This window comes from Erythranthe guttata, chromosome 9 (genome assembly GCF_056151865.1).
Source record: "Erythranthe guttata isolate IM_541 chromosome 9, IM_541, whole genome shotgun sequence".
NCBI lineage: Eukaryota > Viridiplantae > Streptophyta > Magnoliopsida > Lamiales > Phrymaceae > Erythranthe > Erythranthe guttata.
In genome coordinates this window covers 29,191-52,596 of record NC_142541.1, presented here as the reverse complement: position 1 = coordinate 52,596, position 23,406 = coordinate 29,191, and the positions used below count along the sequence as shown (strand labels likewise).

At 37.9% G+C, this 23,406-nt stretch overlaps 7 protein-coding genes across 12 annotated transcripts; 4 read left to right on the top strand and 3 right to left on the bottom strand.

Moving 5' to 3' along the window:
- Positions 1 to 74: 74 nt before the first annotated feature.
- Positions 75 to 6,072, bottom strand: BGAL10 (beta-galactosidase 10). The gene is made up of 19 exons (XM_013000157.2): positions 5,421 to 6,072; positions 5,182 to 5,277; positions 4,970 to 5,082; positions 4,761 to 4,827; positions 4,586 to 4,678; positions 4,264 to 4,407; positions 4,085 to 4,173; positions 3,905 to 4,010; positions 3,747 to 3,834; positions 3,535 to 3,653; positions 3,067 to 3,231; positions 2,777 to 2,985; positions 2,013 to 2,122; positions 1,812 to 1,921; positions 1,325 to 1,432; positions 1,148 to 1,261; positions 862 to 1,073; positions 431 to 782; positions 75 to 339 (listed from the first exon to the last, which is right to left on the bottom strand). Exons 1-19 carry the CDS (start codon positions 5,577 to 5,579, stop codon positions 229 to 231), a joined length of 2,565 nt encoding a protein of 854 aa, XP_012855611.2. The 5' UTR covers positions 5,580 to 6,072; the 3' UTR covers positions 75 to 228.
- Positions 6,073 to 6,314: 242 nt separating this feature from the next.
- LOC105974995 (UPF0426 protein At1g28150, chloroplastic) lies at positions 6,315 to 8,124 on the bottom strand. Its single transcript, XM_013000158.2, has 3 exons — positions 7,916 to 8,124; positions 7,677 to 7,832; positions 6,315 to 6,647 (listed from the first exon to the last, which is right to left on the bottom strand). Exons 1-3 carry the CDS (start codon positions 7,958 to 7,960, stop codon positions 6,465 to 6,467), a joined length of 384 nt encoding a protein of 127 aa, XP_012855612.2. The 5' UTR covers positions 7,961 to 8,124; the 3' UTR covers positions 6,315 to 6,464.
- Positions 8,125 to 9,816: 1,692 nt separating this feature from the next.
- On the top strand, positions 9,817 to 13,107 carry LOC105975126 (Cytochrome P450 superfamily protein). The gene is made up of 10 exons (XM_088823287.1): positions 9,817 to 10,097; positions 10,595 to 10,844; positions 11,002 to 11,326; positions 11,411 to 11,560; positions 11,644 to 11,886; positions 11,989 to 12,069; positions 12,144 to 12,222; positions 12,295 to 12,416; positions 12,533 to 12,660; positions 12,770 to 13,107. The coding sequence occupies exons 2-10, from the start codon at positions 10,615 to 10,617 to the stop codon at positions 12,861 to 12,863; spliced, it is 1,452 nt and encodes a 483-aa protein (XP_088679413.1). The 5' UTR covers positions 9,817 to 10,097; positions 10,595 to 10,614; the 3' UTR covers positions 12,864 to 13,107.
- A 554-nt stretch (positions 13,108 to 13,661) lies between these two features.
- Positions 13,662 to 15,342, bottom strand: LOC105975097 (transcription factor TCP7). The gene has a single exon (XM_013000271.2). The coding sequence runs from the start codon at positions 14,978 to 14,980 to the stop codon at positions 14,090 to 14,092; it is 891 nt and encodes a 296-aa protein (XP_012855725.2). The 5' UTR covers positions 14,981 to 15,342; the 3' UTR covers positions 13,662 to 14,089.
- Positions 15,343 to 16,302: 960 nt separating this feature from the next.
- Positions 16,303 to 18,217, top strand: LOC105975042 (ankyrin repeat protein). 3 transcript variants are annotated; one of them, XM_013000209.2, is made up of 6 exons: positions 16,303 to 16,465; positions 16,549 to 16,619; positions 16,975 to 17,023; positions 17,127 to 17,233; positions 17,490 to 17,566; positions 17,668 to 18,217. In XM_013000209.2, exons 1-6 carry the CDS (start codon positions 16,417 to 16,419, stop codon positions 17,906 to 17,908), a joined length of 594 nt encoding a protein of 197 aa, XP_012855663.1. In that variant the 5' UTR covers positions 16,303 to 16,416; the 3' UTR covers positions 17,909 to 18,217. The 3 variants fall into 3 exon arrangements, with proteins under 3 accessions (XP_012855663.1, XP_088679408.1, XP_088679407.1); XM_088823282.1 differs by having other exon boundaries at positions 16,322 to 16,465; positions 17,114 to 17,234; positions 17,491 to 17,566; XM_088823281.1 differs by having other exon boundaries at positions 16,322 to 16,465; positions 16,936 to 17,023; positions 17,114 to 17,234; positions 17,491 to 17,566.
- A 150-nt stretch (positions 18,218 to 18,367) lies between these two features.
- LOC105975041 (probably inactive receptor-like protein kinase At5g41680) lies at positions 18,368 to 20,934 on the top strand. 4 transcript variants are annotated; one of them, XM_088823279.1, is made up of 5 exons: positions 18,808 to 18,965; positions 19,060 to 19,249; positions 19,400 to 19,609; positions 19,704 to 20,096; positions 20,183 to 20,934. In XM_088823279.1, exons 1-5 carry the CDS (start codon positions 18,942 to 18,944, stop codon positions 20,809 to 20,811), a joined length of 1,446 nt encoding a protein of 481 aa, XP_088679405.1. In that variant the 5' UTR covers positions 18,808 to 18,941; the 3' UTR covers positions 20,812 to 20,934. The 4 variants fall into 4 exon arrangements, with proteins under 4 accessions (XP_088679404.1, XP_012855662.1, XP_088679403.1 ...); XM_088823278.1 differs by having other exon boundaries at positions 18,368 to 18,965; positions 19,060 to 19,609; XM_088823277.1 differs by having other exon boundaries at positions 18,621 to 19,249.
- A 459-nt stretch (positions 20,935 to 21,393) lies between these two features.
- LOC105974965 (aquaporin TIP3-1) lies at positions 21,394 to 22,859 on the top strand. Its single transcript, XM_013000128.2, has 3 exons — positions 21,394 to 21,803; positions 21,880 to 22,130; positions 22,236 to 22,859. The coding sequence occupies exons 1-3, from the start codon at positions 21,674 to 21,676 to the stop codon at positions 22,632 to 22,634; spliced, it is 780 nt and encodes a 259-aa protein (XP_012855582.2). The 5' UTR covers positions 21,394 to 21,673; the 3' UTR covers positions 22,635 to 22,859.
- The last annotated feature ends 547 nt before the right edge of the window (positions 22,860 to 23,406 follow it).

Below are 23,406 nucleotides of genomic sequence, written 5' to 3'. Positions count from 1 at the left end.
GCGGAGTTGAGAAATATTTTAGAAAGCTTTGATTTGAAAAAAAAACATTATACATTTGTTGAGCTCAATCAATCTATGCAGTTGAATAATATAATTCTCAAATATAAAACAAAATTTTAATCTGTTAATTGATACAGTAACAGTAGTAGTTGGTCCGTCTCGCAGATTACAAAAACAAGGTAGAGAATAATGTTTTATTTTTTCTGCAGAAGATATATATTTATACTCTCAGCTACACACTGCCTCAACAGCAAGTTTCTTCACCAAATTCGGACATAACTCAATGTCGAAATTATCTCCGCTCAGTTCAACTTGGCACTCATTTCGGTTTAGGCAAGCCTGCAAACCAACACAACACAACACACAAGTAATTAAATTAATAGGCATCAATTACAAAAATATAATGACAAAGTCCTTTCGTCTGAATTACCTTTTGGACCATCGAAACTGAATTAGGATCATGGCACTCCCCCACTGCATACGCTCCGCAATTCCCTACAGGATCTCCGAAACTGGCAAATTTGACATCCGATATTTGGGTGCTGACGGGGCATTTCAAGTTCAAACTAACACTTGCTTTCTTTTTGTAAGGATATCCGGTTTCTCCTTTTTGCAACGATTCAATCATATCTTCAGATAAAGGGTGGTCTTGAGAGATGTGTGCGCAAACACTTGATACTTTCCGTTTTGAGAAGCGAATTTGAGTGGGGTCACCGCCTTTTTCTTCAAAGATCACCAATGTATTTCCTGATGGCTTGAACCAAGATCGTGGTACGTGGTACCTAATCAAACAACATTACATTATACCAACCAACAACATCATATTGTTATATGCATGCAAGCTCATGATCTTGATTTTACCATCTTTGTGTTGGTTCGCCGCAGCCTGTATTACATTTGTTAGGCATAAATTTGCCTCTGTAGTCGCATTTCTGAACACACTTTTCGTTAATGGAGGCTTTGATAGGCCAGTATCTTCCAATTTCGTTTCCGTTTAACCAAGCAAGCCCTTTCCCCATGTGAATCATGTCAAGTCCAACAGGCTCTTTCCCAGGTGGAGGATCCACCAAAGCCTGCATGCATGCATGTGTAAGAATATATAAATCATGTCAGAAGCAAGAGACATGATCGATCACAAGTTTCTTACCTTGTACCATGTGAGGGGCTGTTGTTTAGGTGGTGTAGAAGAAGTTGAAACCCAGTTTGCAGAATTTAAATCATCTTTATCATATATCCTTAAATGTTCCCCTTGCAATCCAATCTGAAAATAATATATATAAGTGAACAAGAATTTCATCATTTGTTTTGAGAAAAAAAAAAATACCTTGTATCTCCACGTATTAGTGGATAGGTCCATTGTGCCATTCCTCATCCCCACAATTCTAACACTGGTAGGACCAGCTCCAACCCACTCATAAAATGCCCCTGCATTCTACATTTTTATAAAGCAGAAGAAAAAAAAAAGGTTCTAAGAGGCAACTTGAGAAAATGAGGCACATAACATTTATAAGGTGCATAAATGGGAAGTTGCATCACGATTATTCTACTGCTCTATCATCGTACATGTATTGCTGTTGCCACTTCACGCATGCAAGCACAACATTAATTGCCCAATTCTCTGATATTAAAACTGTTTCCATTTAAAATGTCAACTAATTAGGATTGCGACAAGAAACTAGTCCTCATACTAATGCCCTATGTGTGAAATATTGCCATGCGATCATCTAAATACCAAGCATATCGAGTAAATGTCGAGACGTTGGAGAACATACGAAACCAAAAAAATGAGAAAAAAAAAAAAGACAAAATACCTGCAGGCCGACAGTCATGCTCAACAGAGCAATTTCATTCTTCCCAGCCTTGAGAGATATGGGACTTGTAAATTTGAAGGATGGCACCGTGCCATTACCAGACGCACTAACTGACAGAAACATAAGCTGGACGCTTCAGACATTATCATAGAATAGTATTCAAAAGTTCGGGTTAAAGTAAACAAGACAACGAAAAATAACCTTGAAGCTTCTGATTGATGAAAACATGCATAGCATGGCCTTTCGATTCAACTATAAGCATTGGACTTTTGCCGCTTGTCAAGAACTCTTCAGTTCCATGAACAAGTAAGCTGTCATCAAAAACTATCTCTGAGTGTTTGCCTTTAAATGCCACCCAAATTTACATGAATAGCAAATCATATTGTTTCGATGGAGGTCTCCAGTAATTTGCCAGTAGTGACTGTCCAGTTCAACTCTAAGAATTGGACTGGTTTTAACTTTTCGGTCAATTTTTGTTGATGAAAATATGATTATGTAAAGACAGCCTTAAATCCCATGCAGAACTTTATATCAAGATTGGATTTTGTCTTGTTGCCTCTAACATTTATAAAATCTTTTTGATTCCATACAGTTCAATTTGTTTGTAACTTAGGAGTATCAACCCATGTCTCAACAAGTTGAAGAAATGTCATTTGGAAAGTATAGTTGCAAGAATAACTAGCAAACCCCAGAAACTCACGTTTGACACCCAAAAAAAAAAAAAACAGTAGAGTTTTCAATAAAGCACCAAAAGGGAGCGGAGCTGTCTTCCATACATAGACTCAAGTTCTTACATTAGCTTCTTATACAGCACCTATAATTTACGGTTATGAGTCATTAAGAGTAACAAATTGAACATCACGAAAGCATTTATTTTCACCAAACAAAAGGCAAAATGTTAGAAAATAAAGATCCAAGCAACACCAGATAAAATGCCTGTTGAGTAACAAAAGTATGTAACTAACCTTGTTGTATACCAGAGGTAGTCTGTAGTATCTTTTGTAGTGTTAATGTGATCGACCAAGCCATTTTTAGTAAAATCTGCAGTATCCCAAATTCCAGCTCTCTCCTTAAACACCTGCCATTGAACACCTTTCAAGCCTTTATTTGCTGATGCAGTTGATGCCAGCAACTCTGTTGGTATCATCTCAACCGTAGATGTCTGAGCACCAACCTATTCAAATAATAAGGTATTATAGAATTTACATGATGGAAGAAACTGTAATACATTCAAGTCAAAAGATTAATAATTTACCTTTGCTGTGTTGAAAACTACATTTTTACAGTCCGGTAGAATGCTAACAGACCATGCTGGCAGGTAAAATGATGTATTTCGAAAAACTACCGTTTTGCCATTTATATCATCCATGTTAGAAATAAAGGCAACACAAGCTCCTGATGATTCTTCATAGACATCAGCCTACAAAATGATGAAAGAACTGAGTTGAGACAACATTAATATACTGCAAACTTGGGCAAAGGCCAGCCTTAAGTGTATGATTCATTCAAAACGTTGATAATGACTTCTATTTAAAACAGGATTATTAATTACACGTTGGGGTTTATTCTAGATAATCAATTGAGTAACCATATCTTCAAGATTATTTCTCATTGAGGTGGGAAGTACCTAGCAAACAAGCATTATTATACGCAATTCTTCAATCGAAACACATGTTGGGAGGCAACAAAATCAAACAAAAAATTTACACTTCAAATCAACTACCTCTTGTGAGGGACCCAATGAGAGAAAGGTGGGTTGTCCGTTAAGTAATGCACGCTCGCATAACTTTATAGATCTATGAAGATCTTTAAGATGCCCCCACTTTGGACATCTAGCCAATCCTGGAAGCACCATATCAGATATATTAGAAATACATTTTAAGACAATTAGACACTAAACGGACTTATGTTTGAAATGCAGTTTTCAAGACTTGCCATATTCATCAATTGGTGCATCATAGTCATAACTCGTGGTAATGAATGGTCCACCTGAAGTGCGCCCAAAATTTGTTCCACCATGATACTAAAAAGGAAAACAAGATTCAAATAAAGCAAACACTTTGAGGAAAAGAAGTTAAAAAATAAAAACATACCATGTAATAGTTTTGTAGGCTTCCACCTTTCTGGAAAAAACGTGCGACTGAAAAGGCAACATCTTCAGGAGGCCTGTGAGGATCACTTGCTCCAAATGTTTTAAACCTGATTGCAAATACACATTATGAAAAATGTCGAGATGAAAATCAATTCATAAATCACAGTGAGATGTGACATACCATCCAGGCCAGTTTTCAGTCCAAAATTTAGGCTTATTTGGAGAGATTGGTTTGAAGTGGTCGCAGTAAAAGGAATTACATGTGTCAATCTAGAATAAAGAAAACAGCATCAGACATTAGATATTAGACAATGATATGCCATTTAAATGCACAAAATCTGGAGGAGAAGTAATATTTACCACAGTAGCAGGTGGATCAAACTGCTGGCACATAATCCAAGGTACACCTGTGTTTTGAGAAACAGCCATGTCAGCCGCCCACTGAGCATACCTTTTTCCTCCTTCACCATAAGCAGATTCATAGAATCCATATTCATTTTCCACCTGCACTTCAACAAACCAACAAGTCAGGATGGTAATACTTTAAGGAAACACAACAGTTATTTCATGCTTAGATCTGGTTCTGTAGGTAGTAACTGAGATTACAGAATCTTGATAAATCATCTGAAACAACATAGTATGCCATGTGAAGCACAAATTTAGAGAGTGAAATAAAACTTGCCTGAGCCAAGATTATTGGACCACCCTGTGAAGCAAAAAGCCTCTCTTTCTTCATCATGTTCACAATGAATGTAGTGAACTTCTTCATATGATACTGTAATTCCAAACAGGTCATGTGTTTGCATAATATGTTGATTTTAAAGCTAAGAGAAATGTAGAACGAATGGCATTAATACCTTGAAAGGTTCATTGTCAGTTCGAAAGACAGTTCCCGGCACATAGTGCAACCAAACAGGTACTCCACTGCATATATAGATAGATAATTGAGTTGTAATGTAACAGATAAAGCTATCAAGATCAGATATTTTCGCAACAGAATCGCCAAACATATAGTCGTGTCATCTGTTATATATGAGAAAGTTGAACAAAAAAGAAAGGAGTGTACCCAAAGTTCCATTCGGCAGCGACAAAAGGGCCGATTCGAAGAATAAGATACATGCCAGCCTGCTGAACAATCTTGCAAAACTTGACAAGATCATACCTTCCTCCAAAGTAGTACTGAAGCAAAGATTAGAAATAAACAAGTTGATACTAATTAATTGTTTAAAAAAACAGAAATTAGTAGTAAATGTGAAAGCAGAGATGGAGAAGACGGACAATGTCGGGGGAGAGCTCATGACCATTCCAGAAGACATATGTTTCAATGGCATCAACACCTCCTTCCTTTGCTAATTGCACTAGCCCCGGCCACATCTATTATTATTATTTTTATTATTACAACTTTCAAGTTTCATCAGTAATTAAGCATTGTAATCATAGTAAGAAGAAGAAGAAGAAGAATGAAACAGTGTATATAAAGAGAGAGAGAGGGGGAGGGGAGGGAGGGAGGGACTGACGGCGGGGACGCTGCGAGGGTAGTGAATGGCGGCGGAGATGAGAAGCTTGCGGTGGCCGTCGATGATAAGGGAGCGGGTGTCATAGGTGACATTGTAAGCAGCAGAGGCAGACAACAGTGGAACCAGGATCAAAACTAACAGAGCGTGTGGCACAAACATCACACCGGAAGAAGAAGAAGAAGCAATGGTGGTGGTGGTGGTGGTGGTGGTGCAAGTATCAGCAGCAGTAGTGTGTTAACCTGAAAAGACATTCTTGGAATTTATAGTAAGTAATGAAACCTTAAAACTAAGTAGTGAGTTAGTTGGTCTAAAAGTATGATTAATTAGCTGATGTAGTGACGTGTGTTAAACAAAACTAATTCTTGGAAAGTGTATTATTATGTAATGTTTACAGCTGGGGTTGGTCTGGATTGAGGTCAGTCAGTGTCAGTAACTCAGATTAACATCATCCATTCCATTCTCTCTTCTTTCTCTTTCTCACGCTCGCTCACGGATATTATTATTATTATTCCTTTTCTTTTTCTTTTTCTTTTTCTCTTTAACAAATTAGGATTGGGTGGGTAAATCCGCCCTCACAAATAATAAAAATATATATATTTGGTTGAATTAATTAAGAATGATTTTATTTTCCCAATAATATGACTACTAGTATAAAACATTATAAAAGAAAAAATAGGAAAAGAAAAAGTAGTAAAGATAGTAAATAGGCGTAAATGGAGGTGGGGTGTTAGGAACCCCAACCAACCGCCCAATAGCAACGCGGCATGCCCATGTGCACCTAAATAAGCCTTGTATAATTGTGTATTGTATTTGTATCCCCTCTCTCTTCACTATTCAGCCCCCACCAATTAAATGCATTCACGTTTTCTGGTTTTCTACTATACTATTTTATCATTTCATTAAACAACATATCCCCTGTATTATTATACAAACATTGGAATTCACAAATCACAATAATATTATTCCATCACATGTGTAAGAGACCACATCACACGTATATATAATAATAGTAATTAATTAATAATTTGATAAATAATAATATGGTCACTCTATCTCAATCTGCAGTGGCGTTTGATCATCTTCCTCCTCAACACCATTTTTGGTTGCAGTTGGAGAGGAGATGCCAGATGCTTCAACAGTTCTCCCAACCCATTCCTTCAACGGCTCTTCGTTTAAGTCCAGCCTTAGAAGCCCTGCAAATATCCCTCCCACAAATGCTACCGGCTCCTATTCATATATATATAACCCAACGCATCATCATCATCATCATCATCATACTAAATCCATGCATTCCCAAATCTATTGCAAACTCTACACAAGAACTTCACATTATGGTAGGTACCTATTCAACTTATATACAACTCAATACTCTTTCTAATAAACAATTTGCTTCTTCTCTAAGCTGGTTTTTTCTCGCAATTACTCTATATTCGAAACCTTTTAGTTACACGAGACCAATTCTGAACCAATCCAATGAGATAAAGAATGGAAATACAATGTGCTGCAGCCGATAGGTTCTGAGTTCTATAAAATGATATCCCCGAAAGTCACAAAGATCACTCATTTACCTAGCAGGTTTACAGATCGTTGGAAATGAACATGCTACTATCATCATATACCAATCTAAAGACTCATCGAACCATTCACAATTAGATTGTGAGTATGTACATGATAACGACTCACATATCACATAAACTCTTGCATATGTCCCCAGCAGGTGGGCGGAATTTCTCCACTCTTTCAAGTAAAAATCTAAAACAGTGATACACAGGTCGCTCGAGAATAACTTGAGAACTGATACTACGTTTCAAACCCCATTTATTTCCTCAACTAAAAAAATCAATATATGTATCTACATTGTGGATGTGCGGTTGACTAAGGGTGGTGCAAGTTTCAGAGTGAACAAGCTTTCCATGAGGAATCGTAAAAGAATACGAGACTAATTCTTTCTTATTCGCTCATGTCCCATTTATAATAATTTCAGACTACAATCATGGATACACAGATTATAATTGGACATATTAATTGGGAGATCGAATACACATACATATCTGAAGCTTTGTTTATCATCATATTTGCCGTAGCCCTCAAGTTCAAAATGCTACCGTGGATTAGTTATGGAGTTCTAAATAGAAAAGGGATATGAATCTGCTTGAATTTAACTAGATCAAAATAGAAAAGCAGGAAACGAATCATGGAATCGCAATAATAGTTGAGATAACTAGCACAAACAAGAAATAGATTTTGTATACATACCTTGAGCGCTTCCTTGAGAATGGGTTCTTGGGCAGAATTGGGGAAAAAAGCCCTAACTTGGAACAAGCCAAGCTTTGAAGTAGAATCATTGGTAAACGAATAATCAGACGAGAATGTGCTGAGCCGTTTCCCTCCCACAGAAGACTTCCAGCTACACTGCAACAGCAGATCGATTCAAACAGAGAAATCAGCATTAAATAACAAATTGCAGATATTTAATTAGCATAAACAAAACTTACGGGAGCCTGGGGAAATGTTACAAATGGAAGCAATAGTGAAGCCATAGCTGGGGGTGCTTGATGAAAATGGAAAATGGTGGTCTTCTCTTCCGATATCACCCAACTCCACTAATTTCTTTTCTAGCTGTGGTACAAATCGCTTTTAACGGAAATATTTGTTTCTCTATCTTTCTTTTTCAAGAAAAAACATGGACCCCTCCCAAAAACACAGTTTTTTCCTTGCTTACTACTCCCTCCGTTTCTATTCTAAATAAGTGATATATCTTAATTTTAGGAAAATAGATATTGATGGACCAAAATACCCTTATTTGTTAATTAATGCATGAAGAGTGCTATAGAGTTAATAAGGGTAAAATTGAAAAATAAGCAATTAATGCAGCATTGAAATTGTAAAGTGACAGATAATATGAAAGAAAAAAAATTCTCAAAAGATACATATATTATGGAATAGAGGGAGTATTATATTATGCTATTTTATTTAAAAGCCCCTACAACAAGAGTTTATTATTCTAGGTTCCCTCTTTGTTCTTTTTTCGCAAATAAATCCATTCATGCACCACTTACACTTATTCTAGGTTCCTAATAAGGAAAACCTCTCTCATATATTCTAGCTTAAGGTGTGTGCAGATAGTGAACGAATTCTGAAGCCTATAAATATCAGTTCACATTGCCTGTTTTTTTCTACAAATTTTAGAAGAGAAAAGCAAGAGCATTTGAAGACAAGAACAATAATTTCTTCGATTTGAGTTAGCTGTATATTTTTTTTAAAGTTTGTTGTAAGTACTATATACACATCTTGATCAGATAGTTTGTACGTCTAGAGATCTGATACATTAGTGCTGAAGAAGTTAGACTTGATTGTAAGAAGGACTTGTGTAAGATATTTAATTACCAAATTTCTACTTTATTACACCGATGTTAATGCAGACAGTAGATAAGTTTAGTTGATGAGATGAAATGAATTGGTACGTAATTGAAATATGTAGAGGTCAAAACGCAAATTAAAGAAGCACCAATAGACTATAGTTAATTATTATATATGGAGTAGATTATATATAAGGAAGAAAAGCACGACAAAAACTGATATCGAGGTAGTAGTGATTTATGATTATATATATTGGTCAAGAATTGATAATGAGTTGCGCGCGGCACAATCTGTGGCCTTAATTCCATCTTCAACGTACGCAATTAATATATATATATATATATATATATATATATATATATATATATATATATAATGAATATTTGTTTGTACAAGTCGTTGTTCAACGTTTTTTTGTGGCTCTATGAACTTTTTTACTTGCTTTTCATTATAACCTTTCTCTGTCTAAGGCTAGGATGATGATTAGTATATTATAATGTGCATGTTACCTGGGTGACATCACATATATGGGTGCCACGTGCCATCTTTAATTTGATTAATAATCTACTAAATATTCTTTTACCTTAGCTAGCTAAAACCATATATGCTCCATCTCACTACTGATCAAAGCTGCATGAGTCTCAACATTCATCATCCCTATACAGAAGAGAAATAACAGACATGCATTGGGGGTGTTTCTGACTTTCTCTCTGTCTCTCTCTCTCTCTGGGTGTGTGTGTGTGTGTGTGTGTGTGTGTGAGAGAGAGAGAGAGAGAGAGAGAGAGAGAGAGAGAGAGAGAGAGAGAGAGAGAGAGATAATTGGAAATGTCAAACATTGGGGTGGGGTTCAAGTGTAGTATCAAGTTGGGCATAAACAAGGTTTAATAAGTAATTGATGGTCAAAGTGAATATAATGCCAGTGAAGCCATACATGCATACATACACAAATATATAAAACAAATATATATTAGCTAGGTCAAACTTGTTGTTAACCTCCTTAATTATATTTATGTATCATCAACTCAGACAAGACGAGCACCATCTAACTTTTTTCTTACTCTTCTTACAAAAAGTAGCTATATACTACTTTAAAAAGCATTACAAAAAACTTAGCTGTTTAATTAATTTGTTCCTAATATAAAATATATAAACCAAAGATATATATATGTATGTATGTATGTATGTTCCACATTAATTAATGTTCACAAGCGCATCAACACTGTGTAAGTTAATTTATATGAGTAAGTTAACATTCTTTCTGATATATCTTGTCTGCAAAACTTGTGTTCTTCCCTGTCGACCTCGATCATCGATCAGGTGGTCTAATTGTCTCTAGCTATCTGTGTGTGTATGTATATTATATTTATGAACCATTATATATCGATCATTGGTGGGATAAATAAATAGAAATGTGGAGGTGTGGAAAGAGGATATCAAGTGTTTGAATATTAAACTATGACGATTGAGTCCTAAAAGGTTTAACTGAAAAGTTGGTATTATATCACAACTAACAGATTAATCTTTTTTTCAAAGTTGGAAGCCTAAAAAAAATTAGTCATATTAATTAGATGTGTATGTGAACATCATGATCAATAATTAATAATATGTATATTCGGGAATAACTTGCGCTGCTATATATTGTAGACGTGGTGTGACAGATCTTCCCAAATGAGTCAACTAGACCCTGTTTTGGCAATTACTCAACTCGATCTCTTGTTATTCTTTAATTTCAGCTAATCATCTAAATCTCTACTTTCTATCTATCTATCCATCTATCTATATTGCTTCTTCTTCTTCTTCTTCTTCTTCTCCAGGTTCTCTTCAATATCTCAACATGACACAAAATCTCGACAGCAGAGCATGGCCCTATATTATTATCTGCTCCTTGTTATTCGTTTTTGCCTTTCTGGCAAAATATTTCGGCATTAAAAATAAGAAATCTGCAACGTATTCAAAGTTACCTCCTGGAAGAAGAGGTTGGCCCATCATAGGTGATAGCATCAGCTGGTACAATGCTGTTGCTAGTTCACATCCCCCCGCTTTTGTCGAGAAACAAGTTCAAAGGTATAGATGTATATGCATTCAAGATCTGCATCATTCATTCCCCTGTGAAGTGATTGATTAGTCCTTAATCCTTGCACATAAATAAAAGCTTTCCTTGGATATATATATATATGGAGATGAATTATTGAATATGGTTGTTCTGAATGTGAACATGCAGGTTTGGCAAGATATTCTCGTGCAGTCTATTCGGTAAATGGGCAGTTGTATCGGCAGATCCAGCGTTCAACCGATTTGTGATGCAAAACGAAGGGAAACTATTCCAGTCTAGCTATCCAAAATCATTCAGAGATGTTGTGGGTAAAAATGGTGTGATCACAGCACAGGGTGACCAGCAAAGGAAACTTCACTCCATCGCCTCAAATATGATGCGCCTCGACAAGCTCAAGTTCCATTTCTTGCACGATATTCAGTTTGTTATTAAACATATCATCACCAATCTCCATCACAATCAAGTTGTTCTTCTCCAAGATGTTTGTAGGAAGGTGGGTCGGTGGGTCAATGGGGGTTTCTTTCTTTCATCCAAATATGCTTCTTGTTTTTCTTAACATTTGATTTCACAATTGTAGGTAGCAATTAACTTGATGGCCAATCAACTACTTGGAGTGTCGTCCGAATCGGAAGTGAATGAGATAGCTCAGTCCTTCTCCGATTTTGCGGATGGTTGCCTTTCTGTTCCCATTAAATTGCCAGGATTTGCTTATTCCAAAGCAATGAAGGTGATTGATATATAATAACGCTTGGTCTGTTGTTCTTCATGATTGATTCGTTCTGACAATGTTTTTCTATATATAAAATATAGGCTAGGGAGAGTATAATAAGCAAGATAAAGAGGACAATGGAGAATCATAGGGTAGGGAAATCGTGTCCAGAAATTGGTAATGGTGTATTAGGAAGGCTGCTGGATGAAGAAAGCTTACCTGATGAGGCTGTCGGTGACTTTATGATAAACCTTCTATTTGCGGGAAACGAGACCACTGCTAAAACAATGCTTTTTTCTGTCTATTTCCTCACACAATGTCCCAGGGCCATGGCTCAGCTCATGGTATTTTGTATTTACTCTGCCGAAAACACTAACATTAATTAATTCTTCCAATTAATTAGATCACTACTTTAAACTTTAATTTGTCTTGTCCCCCGAAAACAGGATGAGCAGCAGAAACTAAGGAGTGATAGTGGAGAGATGCTTACTTGGCAAGATTACAAATCCATGCCTTTCACTCAATGTGTAAGTCGTCCTCGTCTTCTTCTTCTTCTCATTTTTCTTATTCTCTCTCTGATCAAACTCTGTTTTTCAAACAGGTAATTGACGAAGCTCTACGCCTAGGTGGCATTGCAATATGGTTGCTGAGAGAAGCCAAAGAAGAAGTTCAATATCAAGGTAAGTATAGCACATTCATGATGACAAGATATTCAACAACAATAGTAAAGATCGAATTTGATTCTTGTGCAGATTATGTGATTCCTAAAGGAAGCTTTGTGGTGCCGTTTCTCTCAGCCGTCCATTTAAGTGAAAATTTGTACGAGGATGCTCTTTGTTTCAACCCTTGGAGATGGATGGAACCAGAAAACGAGGTTAGCCAATTAATTCATTTTTGTCTTTCTTTCTGTAGACTGAACGAACTAGTTAAAGAGGATTGATGTGTGTATGTATGTGCATGAAACAAAATAAAATAAATAAATAAATAAAGGAGAAGAGAAACTGGAGGAGCGGTCAATATTTTGCGCCATTTGGGGGAGGGAGTAGGTTCTGTCCGGGGGCGGAGTTGGCTCGCCTACAGATTGCACTCTTTCTTCATTACTTCCTTACCACATTCAGGTATTATTATTATTACGTACTAGTAGAGTTCATCACACATTTCAGACGAGATTTTTGCATTAAATAATTCTTCTTCTTCTTCTTCTTATGCTTCTGATTCTGTTTAAAGGTGGAAGCAGCTCAAGGAGGACAAGATGTCTTTCTTTCCATCAGCTCGATTGGTGAATGGCTTTCAAATACAGTTGACTAAAATATACAACTGAAAAACAATGTCGATGATTTAGGATTTGTGAACTTATCGACAACCTATGTAATGTTCTCGGTCGGATTTACACTTGATTTTCAAATACAAAAAATAATCATCATCATCTGTGAATTGATGATTGCTATTAGACATTGAAATGAATTGCAGAAAAATGGACAAGGCTAAGGAAATAAGTTTGCAAGTAAAAAATATGTTTGAATGATTGGATGTTTGAAGGCAAATGCAATCATTAATTTATCAAATGCATACAGAGCTTGTGAAAAGAACTTTTAACTGTAAAATGAACTGAAAGCATCAACAACTCAAACTTGATAGTACCAAGAAAGAGAAGAAATGCAAAGAGACCTCACCTCCCTCATACCTGAAGAAACTTCAACTAAACTCACAGTTACCATTGCAACTAAACTCACAGTTACCTGCACAACTCTCAAAACTCATACCAATGTCTGGTTCAAAACTAATCATCCATATCAAAGATCCTGTTAATAAAACTATTACTTCACACACACTCAGTTCGTCAAATGGCCAAATAACTGCTTTATAATTTAAGACTAACCATAAATAAAAAGACGCATTCGAATAAGTTATGCTGCATGAAACTCATTCTCTTCATCTCTTCAGGAGAAAACTCTCAATTTTTCATTATTTGCACTCACATTACAGATGCCAGATATCAATGGAGCCTTAAAACTCTCAATTTTGAGCATAAATGTCAAATCTTTAGACCAATTATTCCACACAAGTTCAGATATATAACAAGAAAGACCAACGAGCCACAAGGAAATATGCACAAAAATTGACAACAAGAAACCATTTCCTTTATTGTCTAACAATCATACACGAATTGGAGTAATTCAATCAGCCAAACAACAGCTACAAATTAAATAGCACCCTGCATAGGTCTAAATACAAACACTGGATGTAGAATTTATCACATAAAAAACCAAATGCAATTAACAAAAGCAAACTCCTTAGTTCTTCTACGTAGACTAGCACTAGGTGGTAATAACAGGAGTGGAGTTGTCTGTCTGTGTCTTGTCTCTTCAAAAGACACAGCAAGCAACCAACCAAGCAAACAACCAACTAACAAAAACCAGCAGCACAACCGATGAGGATGAGGATGAGGATGAGGACTCAACGTACAAATTCATATGGGCAAGACCAAACAACAGCATCAGCATAACAAACCACAAAAGGCTAACTTCTTGAAAGGTAGGTGTATGTTCAATTGGGGTCACCCTCCCGTCGATCGGAGGATTGGGAGGGAGGACCCGATAGTGATGCCAGCAAATTGAGGTGATGCCCCTGTACTTGAGCTATGGGCAAGTAATTACCAACCCTAGCAGCTGAGGCCTCTCCCATTCCGAATGGCTGCTGCTGCTGTTGTTGTTGTAAGAATCTCAAAGAAGCCGAATGTGATTGATGTTGCTGTTGCTGTTGCTGTTGGTGCGAATTATTTGACGCGGCGGCGGCAGCTGCAACCACCATTTCAGGATGCGGAGGAGCAGCAAAGCTCCAAACTTGACCAAAGTCAGACCTTGTAGGTAGAGCCCAGAATCCTCCAGCAGCGAGGGCAGAACCCATGGCAGCTGAGGCGGAGATGGCGTCATCCTTGGAGAGGTGTTGGTGTTGGTGTTGGTGGTGGTGGAGGTGGTGGTCGTCTTCGTCGGAGCGGAGACGCTTGCCGAGAATGAAGGGGCTGGGGGTGAGGAGGGAATGTGAGAGAGTTTTATGATCAAGAGAGGCGGAGATGGAGGAAGAGGAGTTGCGGGTGGAAGAGGGGGATACGGTGGAGAAGGTGGCGGGGGTGGTGCCGGTGCCGGTGGCAGCGATAATAGAGGGCTCAGCCTGGCGGAGAAGCCACTCAATAGTCTGGCCGTCGGACTTGTGGCCTAGCTCACGGGTGAGCTGGAAGACCCTGGCGGCGCAGATAATGGGCATGCGTATGCGTCGGCCGCGGCCGTCGACCTTGCTATGGCGGTCCTTAGCAGGGAGCTTCTTAACGGACAAGGGGGTGGAGGGGGAGGGGGAGGGGGAGGGGTTGTTAGTGTGAGGCGGATGCTGAAGCCTCTGAGAAGGATCGATAATGGGTCCGTCGGTGGCGGAGGCAGACATAGTTAATTAATTATAAGATGGACCCTGCAGGCTGTTATAAGATGAATTGAATTGAATTGAATTGAATTGGGTATGCAGTAGGGTTTTGGTTGAATTGTGAAGAATTAGAGACGAGAGAGAAGAAAGAAAGAAAGAAAGAAATGAAAATGGAGGAGAATAGAGAGGTAATGATTGAGGAGGAACAGCGGCAGTAGCTGGTGGAGACAGGAGGAGGGCACATGGGTGGTGGGCTCCACTCCCTCTGCCTCTGCATACGTACTCCCTCCCAGCTCACTCACTCACTCCCTCCTTCTATCTCCTCATCAACCTTCCCTCACGCGCCTCCCTCTTTTCTTTTTCCCCCCTAATAATTTTACTACATTCCCAATCTTTATCCTAAATTACCATTTACATATTTATTATACATTATTATTATTATTATGGGTGATTGACAATATATATATATAAATTACGGATTTGACCCCGAATGTGCAATACACAATTATTTATTATGTTACTTATTGATTTAAGCATCAAAGTGGTTTGGTCCTAACACTAATTGTGTTACTGTGAATTTCACAATTACCAGAGACATGGACGTATGTGGATATATATATGGATCAATTGGAGACGAACTTGTACAGGTGGACAAAATAATTATAATATGAAATTTACCATTCAATATTAATCAAATTTAAATATATTCATGGCTGCTGCACCTGCACGGCATGCCTCGAGAAATTGACCGCCCCACCACCACCACCACCACCACCACCACGACGACTATTATTTCATAATACACGAGGACGACGAAGACTCTTATTGTTTCTTTCCAGTACCTTTATTTCTTCTTCTTATAAATAAAAATAAAAATAAATAAAAATAAAAATGGTGGTCCAAAGAAGAGCAGAAAAAGTAAGGAGGTGTGTTACTACAACTCCAACTGCAATCCGTACCGGGAAACAAAAGTTACATCAAAATTTGGTCCCTGCAACCATTTCCTTCCTCATTAATTAATTAATTGCAGAATGTGTCCTCTATTAGTATCAAATCCACTTTACACCCCCTTCTGCTGCTTCTGCCTTTCCTCACTTGGCACTTGCTACACATATATCTATTTATTAATTAATAGCTGTACGTACTACCTAGCTCCTCCCTTTTTTATTATTTTTTTTTTTTAAATGGGGAGTAGATTGGAATACTTGATTATTTCCTCTATTGTTTTTAAGTCAATTTTTTAATTAATAAATTATAATTAACCCAATTCTTCTCTGTTTCCACTTATTGGACAGTTATTTTTGGGCCTATTTTGTGGGCCTTGGACATTCGCCTCTCTCTCTCTCCCCAATTCCCATATAAATTAAATAATATATCCTTTCTTCGTTTCCCCAATACTAAAACAAAAGAAAAGCCCTAGCTAGCAAATCAATCAATCTCCAGCCAAATTTCTGTGGGCAATGGCCGGAAGGGAAGTCCGCGAGTATACCAATCTTACTGATCCCAAAGGTACTTTCTTTCTGCCAACCAACTTAATTCGTTGATTTCTTTCATCTAGGAATATAGGAATTGATCAAGTTTGTGGGATGCAGATAAGAAGTTTGGAAAGGGCAAGGACAGAATCGATGACGAAGAAATTACTTTCCAGCGCATGGTCGCCAAGGTTAGGGATCCTGCTTCTCCTTCTACGAATTCCCGGTTTTTTGCCGTTAGAACATTACTTCATCAATCTACGTACCTCTGCACAACAGAACTATGATGGACTTTAAGATTACGATAGTTCACTTCGATAACTCCGAGCCTGATGTCTGTTTCATTTTTTCTATTAGCTGAAATTGTGTCACTCTTGTTTGAGCTTTATATGATGACCTGACCTTAATACTCTTGGTTGGGTGCCCACTATTTTCTTTCTGCATTTAGAACCATGTTGCTTCCAGTAATTTAAAGTTTAGCAAGTTTCTGATCACATGCCCTGGCAGGGATATTGGCTTCTTCCACTGGGTGTTTGATATGTGCAGATGCAAGAGGTTGCTGGAGAACGTGGTGGCTACCTTCATGGACGAGGCGGTATAGATTCTCATTCTTTTCTTGATATGCAGTTCAATCTTCAATGTGTTTGGAATGAGGGAATTTCATTGGTTTTTGTGCTTTGCTAAGTGTAAATGTGCAGCTTTGGACAGCGATGATTTACTTTATCTCAAGGAGCAGATGGAAGCTGAAGAAGATGCTGAGCGTCTTCTACGCCGTACGGAGAAACGAGCATTTGCTGCATTTAAGATATCCTTCTATTTCACTTCGTCATTTTTACTTTTATCACGTGGTTCAAAATAAGATGTTGATGATGTTAGGTAAGTTAAAATATTAAATGGTATAAATTATCGATCTCCTTAATAGTCTTGTGTACTGAGATGTGGAATTTGTGCACTGATAATTGATTCTACTTTGCACTTTGATTAATGCATCTGTTTGGGGTTTAAACTCCTGGACCAAAAGAGAAAATGTCTTTCCATGCTTTTCCTTAACCACTTATCACAAAGCTGTGGCTGAAGCTTCCCCCACATCAGTTCCCTTGCCACTACGTGTGGAACCCAAGCCCAAGAGTGGGATCAGGTCCCAATTTAATCCCTTTATCAATTATCTATCTCTTTATCAATTTATCTATCTCTTTATCATTTTATCTATCTGACAAAATAAAAATACTCCGTCCTCAGGCAGCAAGACTTACTGAAGAGGGTGGTGGAAGTGAAGCCGAAGAAGCAGATTGTTTCTAGCGCTTGTGATATAGATCCATCCTCTATGATTTTGAGTGGACGTCCATCTAAAAAACATCAACCATCGAGTGATCACGAGGAAAAAGGTCAGTCTTCCAGCCAAGTGGTAGAGGAGACAAAACTGGATAACCCTGTTAAAAGTTTGCTAGCGGCATATGATAGTTCTGATGATGAAGACTGATACAGGAGTGTGGTCTTGCCTTTCCATTTTTCTCATGCTGCAATGCTATATATCTCTCCTCTCGCTACTGAACACTCTGTGAACTTAGATCGTTATCACATAATTAGAATCTGAAACTTTTTCTTACAAATTATAGTTCCTTTTTCTGCTTTAGATCTATTTTCATTTTTTCCCCTTTAGACCTATTTCTGCAGTTGGTGTTGGTGGATATTAGAAGAAACAAAGTTGAGGCTGTAAGGCCTTGTAGCCAGATTGATATTTGTATAAATTGTAGTTGATAAAGTTGAGATTATGCAAGCCCGTTGTGTAGATACACATGTTCTAAATTCTAACAACGCAAGAGTGCTGGAATTAAGTAAGTTGAAATACTTTTATGTCTCTGTTGCATTGACCTTACAATTGGTAGTGAATATGACTTCAACAACTTTTTGTTCTTGGTGAAGAAGCTGTATTAGTACGATATTCTTGTGAAGGATTACAACTTTTTGTTCTTGTGGAATTGGAATTCTATCTGGAAATTGATATTTAGTGGCAGTTTGTTCTGATCCAAAGTTTTGTAATTAAGCTGTCAACAGCAAGACATTTCTTATAGGATATTTCTCTCTCCAATGTCTGATTGTTTATATATTCTTGATACATAACATATGGAACACGAACGTGTGTGCCTACATGTAATAAAAAATGTTGGAGAAATCTTTGGTGTAATACATGTTGAAATTGGAATCATTTGCCAAACCTACCTTGCCTATTTCGTCAAAGCTATCTTTTAATAATAAATTAAACATTTAAGTACATATTTTTGTCTTATGCCCTGAAAACCTCAAGTACGCCCTACAATCCTGGCCAGTTGTTTCATGATGAGGGTGTCAGCTGCAGCAATTACCCTATTCATTTTTTGTTTGTTGTTGATATCTGTTGTTGTTGTTGCCTTGGAGATGAACGATTTTTTTCCAGATGAGCGAAATGCTTTGATACAACTGAGAGATACGGTCAACTCCACATCGAACTTGCAAGCAAATTGGACAGGGCCACCATGCATCAGCAACAATCAGAGCAGGTGGGCTGGAATTGCCTGTTCGGATTGGCATGTTGTACATTTGGTTCTTGAAGGAGTACAGCTGACTGGTCCCCTCCCATCTATGTTCTTGCAGAACCTGACATTCTTGACCAAACTAAGCTTGGCAAACAATTTGCTGCAAGGCCCTCTTCCCAATCTCACAAATCTAATGCACTTAGAATTTGTTTTGATGTCGAGAAATCACTTCTCGGGGTACATACCTTTTGGTTACATTGAACTTCCCAAGTTAACCAATTTGGAGCTGCAAGAAAACGACCTCTCAGGTGAAATTCCACCCTTGGATCAGCAATCTTTGATTGGTTTCAATGTCTCCAACAACAAACTTGAAGGACCCATCCCTGCAACTGGTGTGCTCCAGAGATTTCCAATGAGCTCTTATGCTAACAATTCCGCTTTGTATGGAGATATTCCAGGACTAGTGTTAAGCCCCTGTCCAAACGACGTTCCTACTCCAGCGCCTGCTCCTTCATCAAGAAAGACAGAACAAGGTGCCCTTCAATCATGGAGCATTGCTCTAATTGCAGCAGCAGCCATCCTTGTCCCTCTTTCTGCCATCTTTATATTTCTCTGTTACCACGGAAGAGTTTATCGGAGAAAAACAAAAAAAGGCCGAGACTTGCCAGGTAGCTTAAAAGTTTCAGAGAGGAGGTAGTAGGTTGATTGTATGGTAAATGGTGTTTGATAGAGTTTGTTTTTAATGTTGCGGATGATATGCAGGGGAGGTGAATATAGACGGGAGAGTGAGGGGATCGCATTGGTCGTCAGATGATGATGATGAAGAAGAGATAAGTGTGGAATTGGAGTTCTTGGAGAAGAAGCCCATGTTCGACTTGGACGATTTGCTGCGTGCGGCTGCTGAAGAAATTGGAAGGGGGGAATTGGGGAGGACATACAAAGCAATGCTTGAATGTGGTTCTGTAGTGGCGGTGAAGAGAATAAAGGAAATACAAGTGATGAGCAACAAGGAGTTTGTGCAGCATATGCATCTACTGGGGAATATCTCCAAGCACGAAAACCTGACGGAGATAATATCATTCTACCACTCGAAAGAGGAGAAGCTAATCATATATGAATACGTAGCAGATGGCAGTCTGTACAGCCTGCTCCACGGTTAGTTAGTTAGTATATCTTGCTAGTAAATGATGATTAATTATTAGTGTACGTATATGTTGAAATAATAAATGAATATATGGCAGAGAATAGAAATGGAGAAGCACGGGTGGCATTGGATTGGAAAACAAGAGTGAGGATAATAAAAGAAATAGCAAAGGGGTTGGAGTATCTGCATGAGTGCTTGGTTTGTCATGGAAACCTCAACTCGTCGAATGTTCTAATCAAACAGCAATGCGTAAATGAGCAGCAGCAGCGTATAATTAGGGTTAAGCTGACGGATTATGGAATGGAGGGTGTGGTGCCTGCGCATAAGCTGTGGATAAGAGAAACACCAGAGTTTATAAACAGCAACTGCAGGGAGGGGATGATGATGATGAAGAAGAAGAAGCTGACGAGCAATGCGGGTGATGTCTACTGTTTTGGGATACTCGTATTAGAAATAGTGACGGGCAGACTTCCATATTATTCGAATACTCGTGATAGTACAACAGCAGGAGGAGGAGGAGGAGGCGGGGATTTGTCGGGCTGGGTAAGAGCAGCGGTGAACAATGATTGGTCGACAGATATACTGGACATGGAGATAACTGGAGATCATAATTATGTAGATGATATGTTGAAACTCACAGAGATAGGCCTCCATTGCACCAATTCTTCCCCCCACAAGAGACCTACTATCACCCAAGTCTTGGCTACACTACAACATATTGTTTAATTATTTAATTCATTCATTCTTGTTTTTAATTAAGTTTATACGATTAATTATGTTGTGTACAAGAACAAAAACTCTTAGCTTTCAGAATTCTAGTGGATATTATTATTAGTCACTACTTTTCAATTGACACTTTCCAACTTTTTATGTGAAAAGAAAAACAGAAAATACTTGAAAAGAAAGAAAAACGTAAAAGTATACATGTTTTGGTTGTTTGATCAAACATCGGTGGATTGTTATCTGAGTTTTGGTGTAATTAGATAAGCATCATATCATTCATTCAATATTTCTATATACGCTAAGAATTAATGTGGAAATACAAATATAATATATAATATATAATAATATATGATACATGTACGGGATAGCTACACGAAAATTGAGCAACCACCGTATATATTATATAGATAAATGAAGTCGGAAACTAATACAGAGAGAGAGAGATAGACATTAGATAATAGAGTGAAAAATTGGTGTTTAGCTGATGAGCCAACGCATGCAGTACGTGTCGGAATACATGCATTTCATCTACCAAGTGTCCCTTTTTCTCCTCCTAATTTAAACCACCTCAATCACCTCTCTTTCACCATCATACATCTACCTTCTTCTTTCTTCTTCTTCTTCGATTCTCCGCATATACACACACCCATATATTATATACATCGATTGAGAGAAGTTTTAGTATATTTGTTCTAGTATATATATATATATATATCGCACCTAATTAAGCAAGTTTGATTTCCAGGCCGAAATCAAGAAAGCGCAACCACATACATCCAGTAGCTAGCTAGTGAGTGACCAAATAAATAGAGGATCTGTGATTATTAATATATATAGAGATCGGATCGGATCGGATTGGAGGAAGATGCCTCGCAGGTATGCTTTCGGGAGGGCGGAAGAAGCTACCCATCCTGACTCGGTGAAGGCAACCTTGTCTGAATTCCTTTCCACCTTCATCTTTGTTTTTGCTGGAGAGGGCTCTGTTCTCGCTCTCGGTAATTTATTTATTTATTGATTAATAATCTTCTTCAATTCCATCCGATCCTTATTACTAAATTGTAATGCATGCAGATAAGATGTACACGGACAGGGCACTAAGTGCATCGAGCCTAGTGGTGATAGCTCTGGCACATGCATTTTCTCTGTTTGCTGCAGTGGCTTCCAGCATGAATGTCTCCGGCGGACACATAAATCCAGCTGTCACTTTCGGTGCACTTGTCGGTGGTAGGGTCTCCGTCCTCCGTGCTATTTACTACTGGATTGCTCAGCTCCTCGGCGCTGTTGTTGCTTCTCTCCTCTTAAGGCTCTCAACTGACGGCATGGTAATTACTCATCTTCATTTACCAACACATTAATTACTTAGCTTGCATCAATTATTTATTTCAATTAATTAATCAATTATATATATATATATATATATTATGCAGAGACCTGTGGGATTCTCGGTGGCTGCAGGAGTGGGAGGGCTGAACGCGCTGCTGATGGAGGTGGTGATGACATTCGCGCTTGTGTACACAGTGTACGCAACAGCTATAGATCCCAAGAGAGGAAGCCTTGGTACAATAGCACCGCTTGCAATAGCATTCATAGTGGGCGCTAATGTGCTTGTGGGTGGGCCTTTCGAGGGAGCTGCGATGAACCCAGCAAGAGCTTTTGGGCCGGCACTGGTGGGGTGGAGGTGGAAGAACCATTGGATCTATTGGCTTGGCCCATTTATAGGTGCAGCTTTGGCTGGTATCATTTATGAGTTTGGTGTCATTCAGTCCGAAGCTGCTCCCCACCTTCCTGGCGGACATCACCAGCCTTTGGCTCCAGAAGATTACTAATTCAGACACATACACACACTCTCTTATGTTATGTGCCTGCGTCAATAAAATAATGAGTACTCATGAATACTTGTTTTGTGTTGTAATAATAATAATGTTGAACCAACTTATAAATTAGCTTCCTCCTCCTCCTGCTGTGTGTGTGTGTGTTTTTTTGTATTCGAGGATGTATTTTAATTTCGTTGCCCAAGTACATTTGAAGAATACATTCGCTGATTATACTGATTTTGATTGATTCTCATACCGTAGTATCAACTATCCATGCTTCCATTTTGGGTATATATCATGATGATGAATATTATAATTATTATTGGTAAAGAACGTCAACTTGGATTCGAATTGTAAAATAACTACTGAAGAGTTATTTAGGGACCTTGGTGGATATATTGAAATAAATTATGTGAAAATAAGAGTTTTCTACGAACTTACTTATAATTGAAGAGTTATTTAGGGACCTTGGTGGATATATTGAAATAAATTATGTGAAAATAAGAGTTTTCTACGAACTCAAATGTGTAATGAACTGTCTCAGTCTCAAATTAATTCAAATTAATTCAATTTTAGGCAAGTTTTAGAAAATTAATATCAAATTATAGATAAATCGGATTAGGATTCCGTGAATAGGGTTGTTTCTAAAATTACGAGATCTACTAGAATCAGAATCTAACTATTTTTGGTAATTTTTAGTATTTTCTTGGTTTAATTAGGGTTTTCAGTTTTTTTAGTATAAATAGCTGCCTTAGGATTTTATTTTGAGATTTTTTTTAATTTT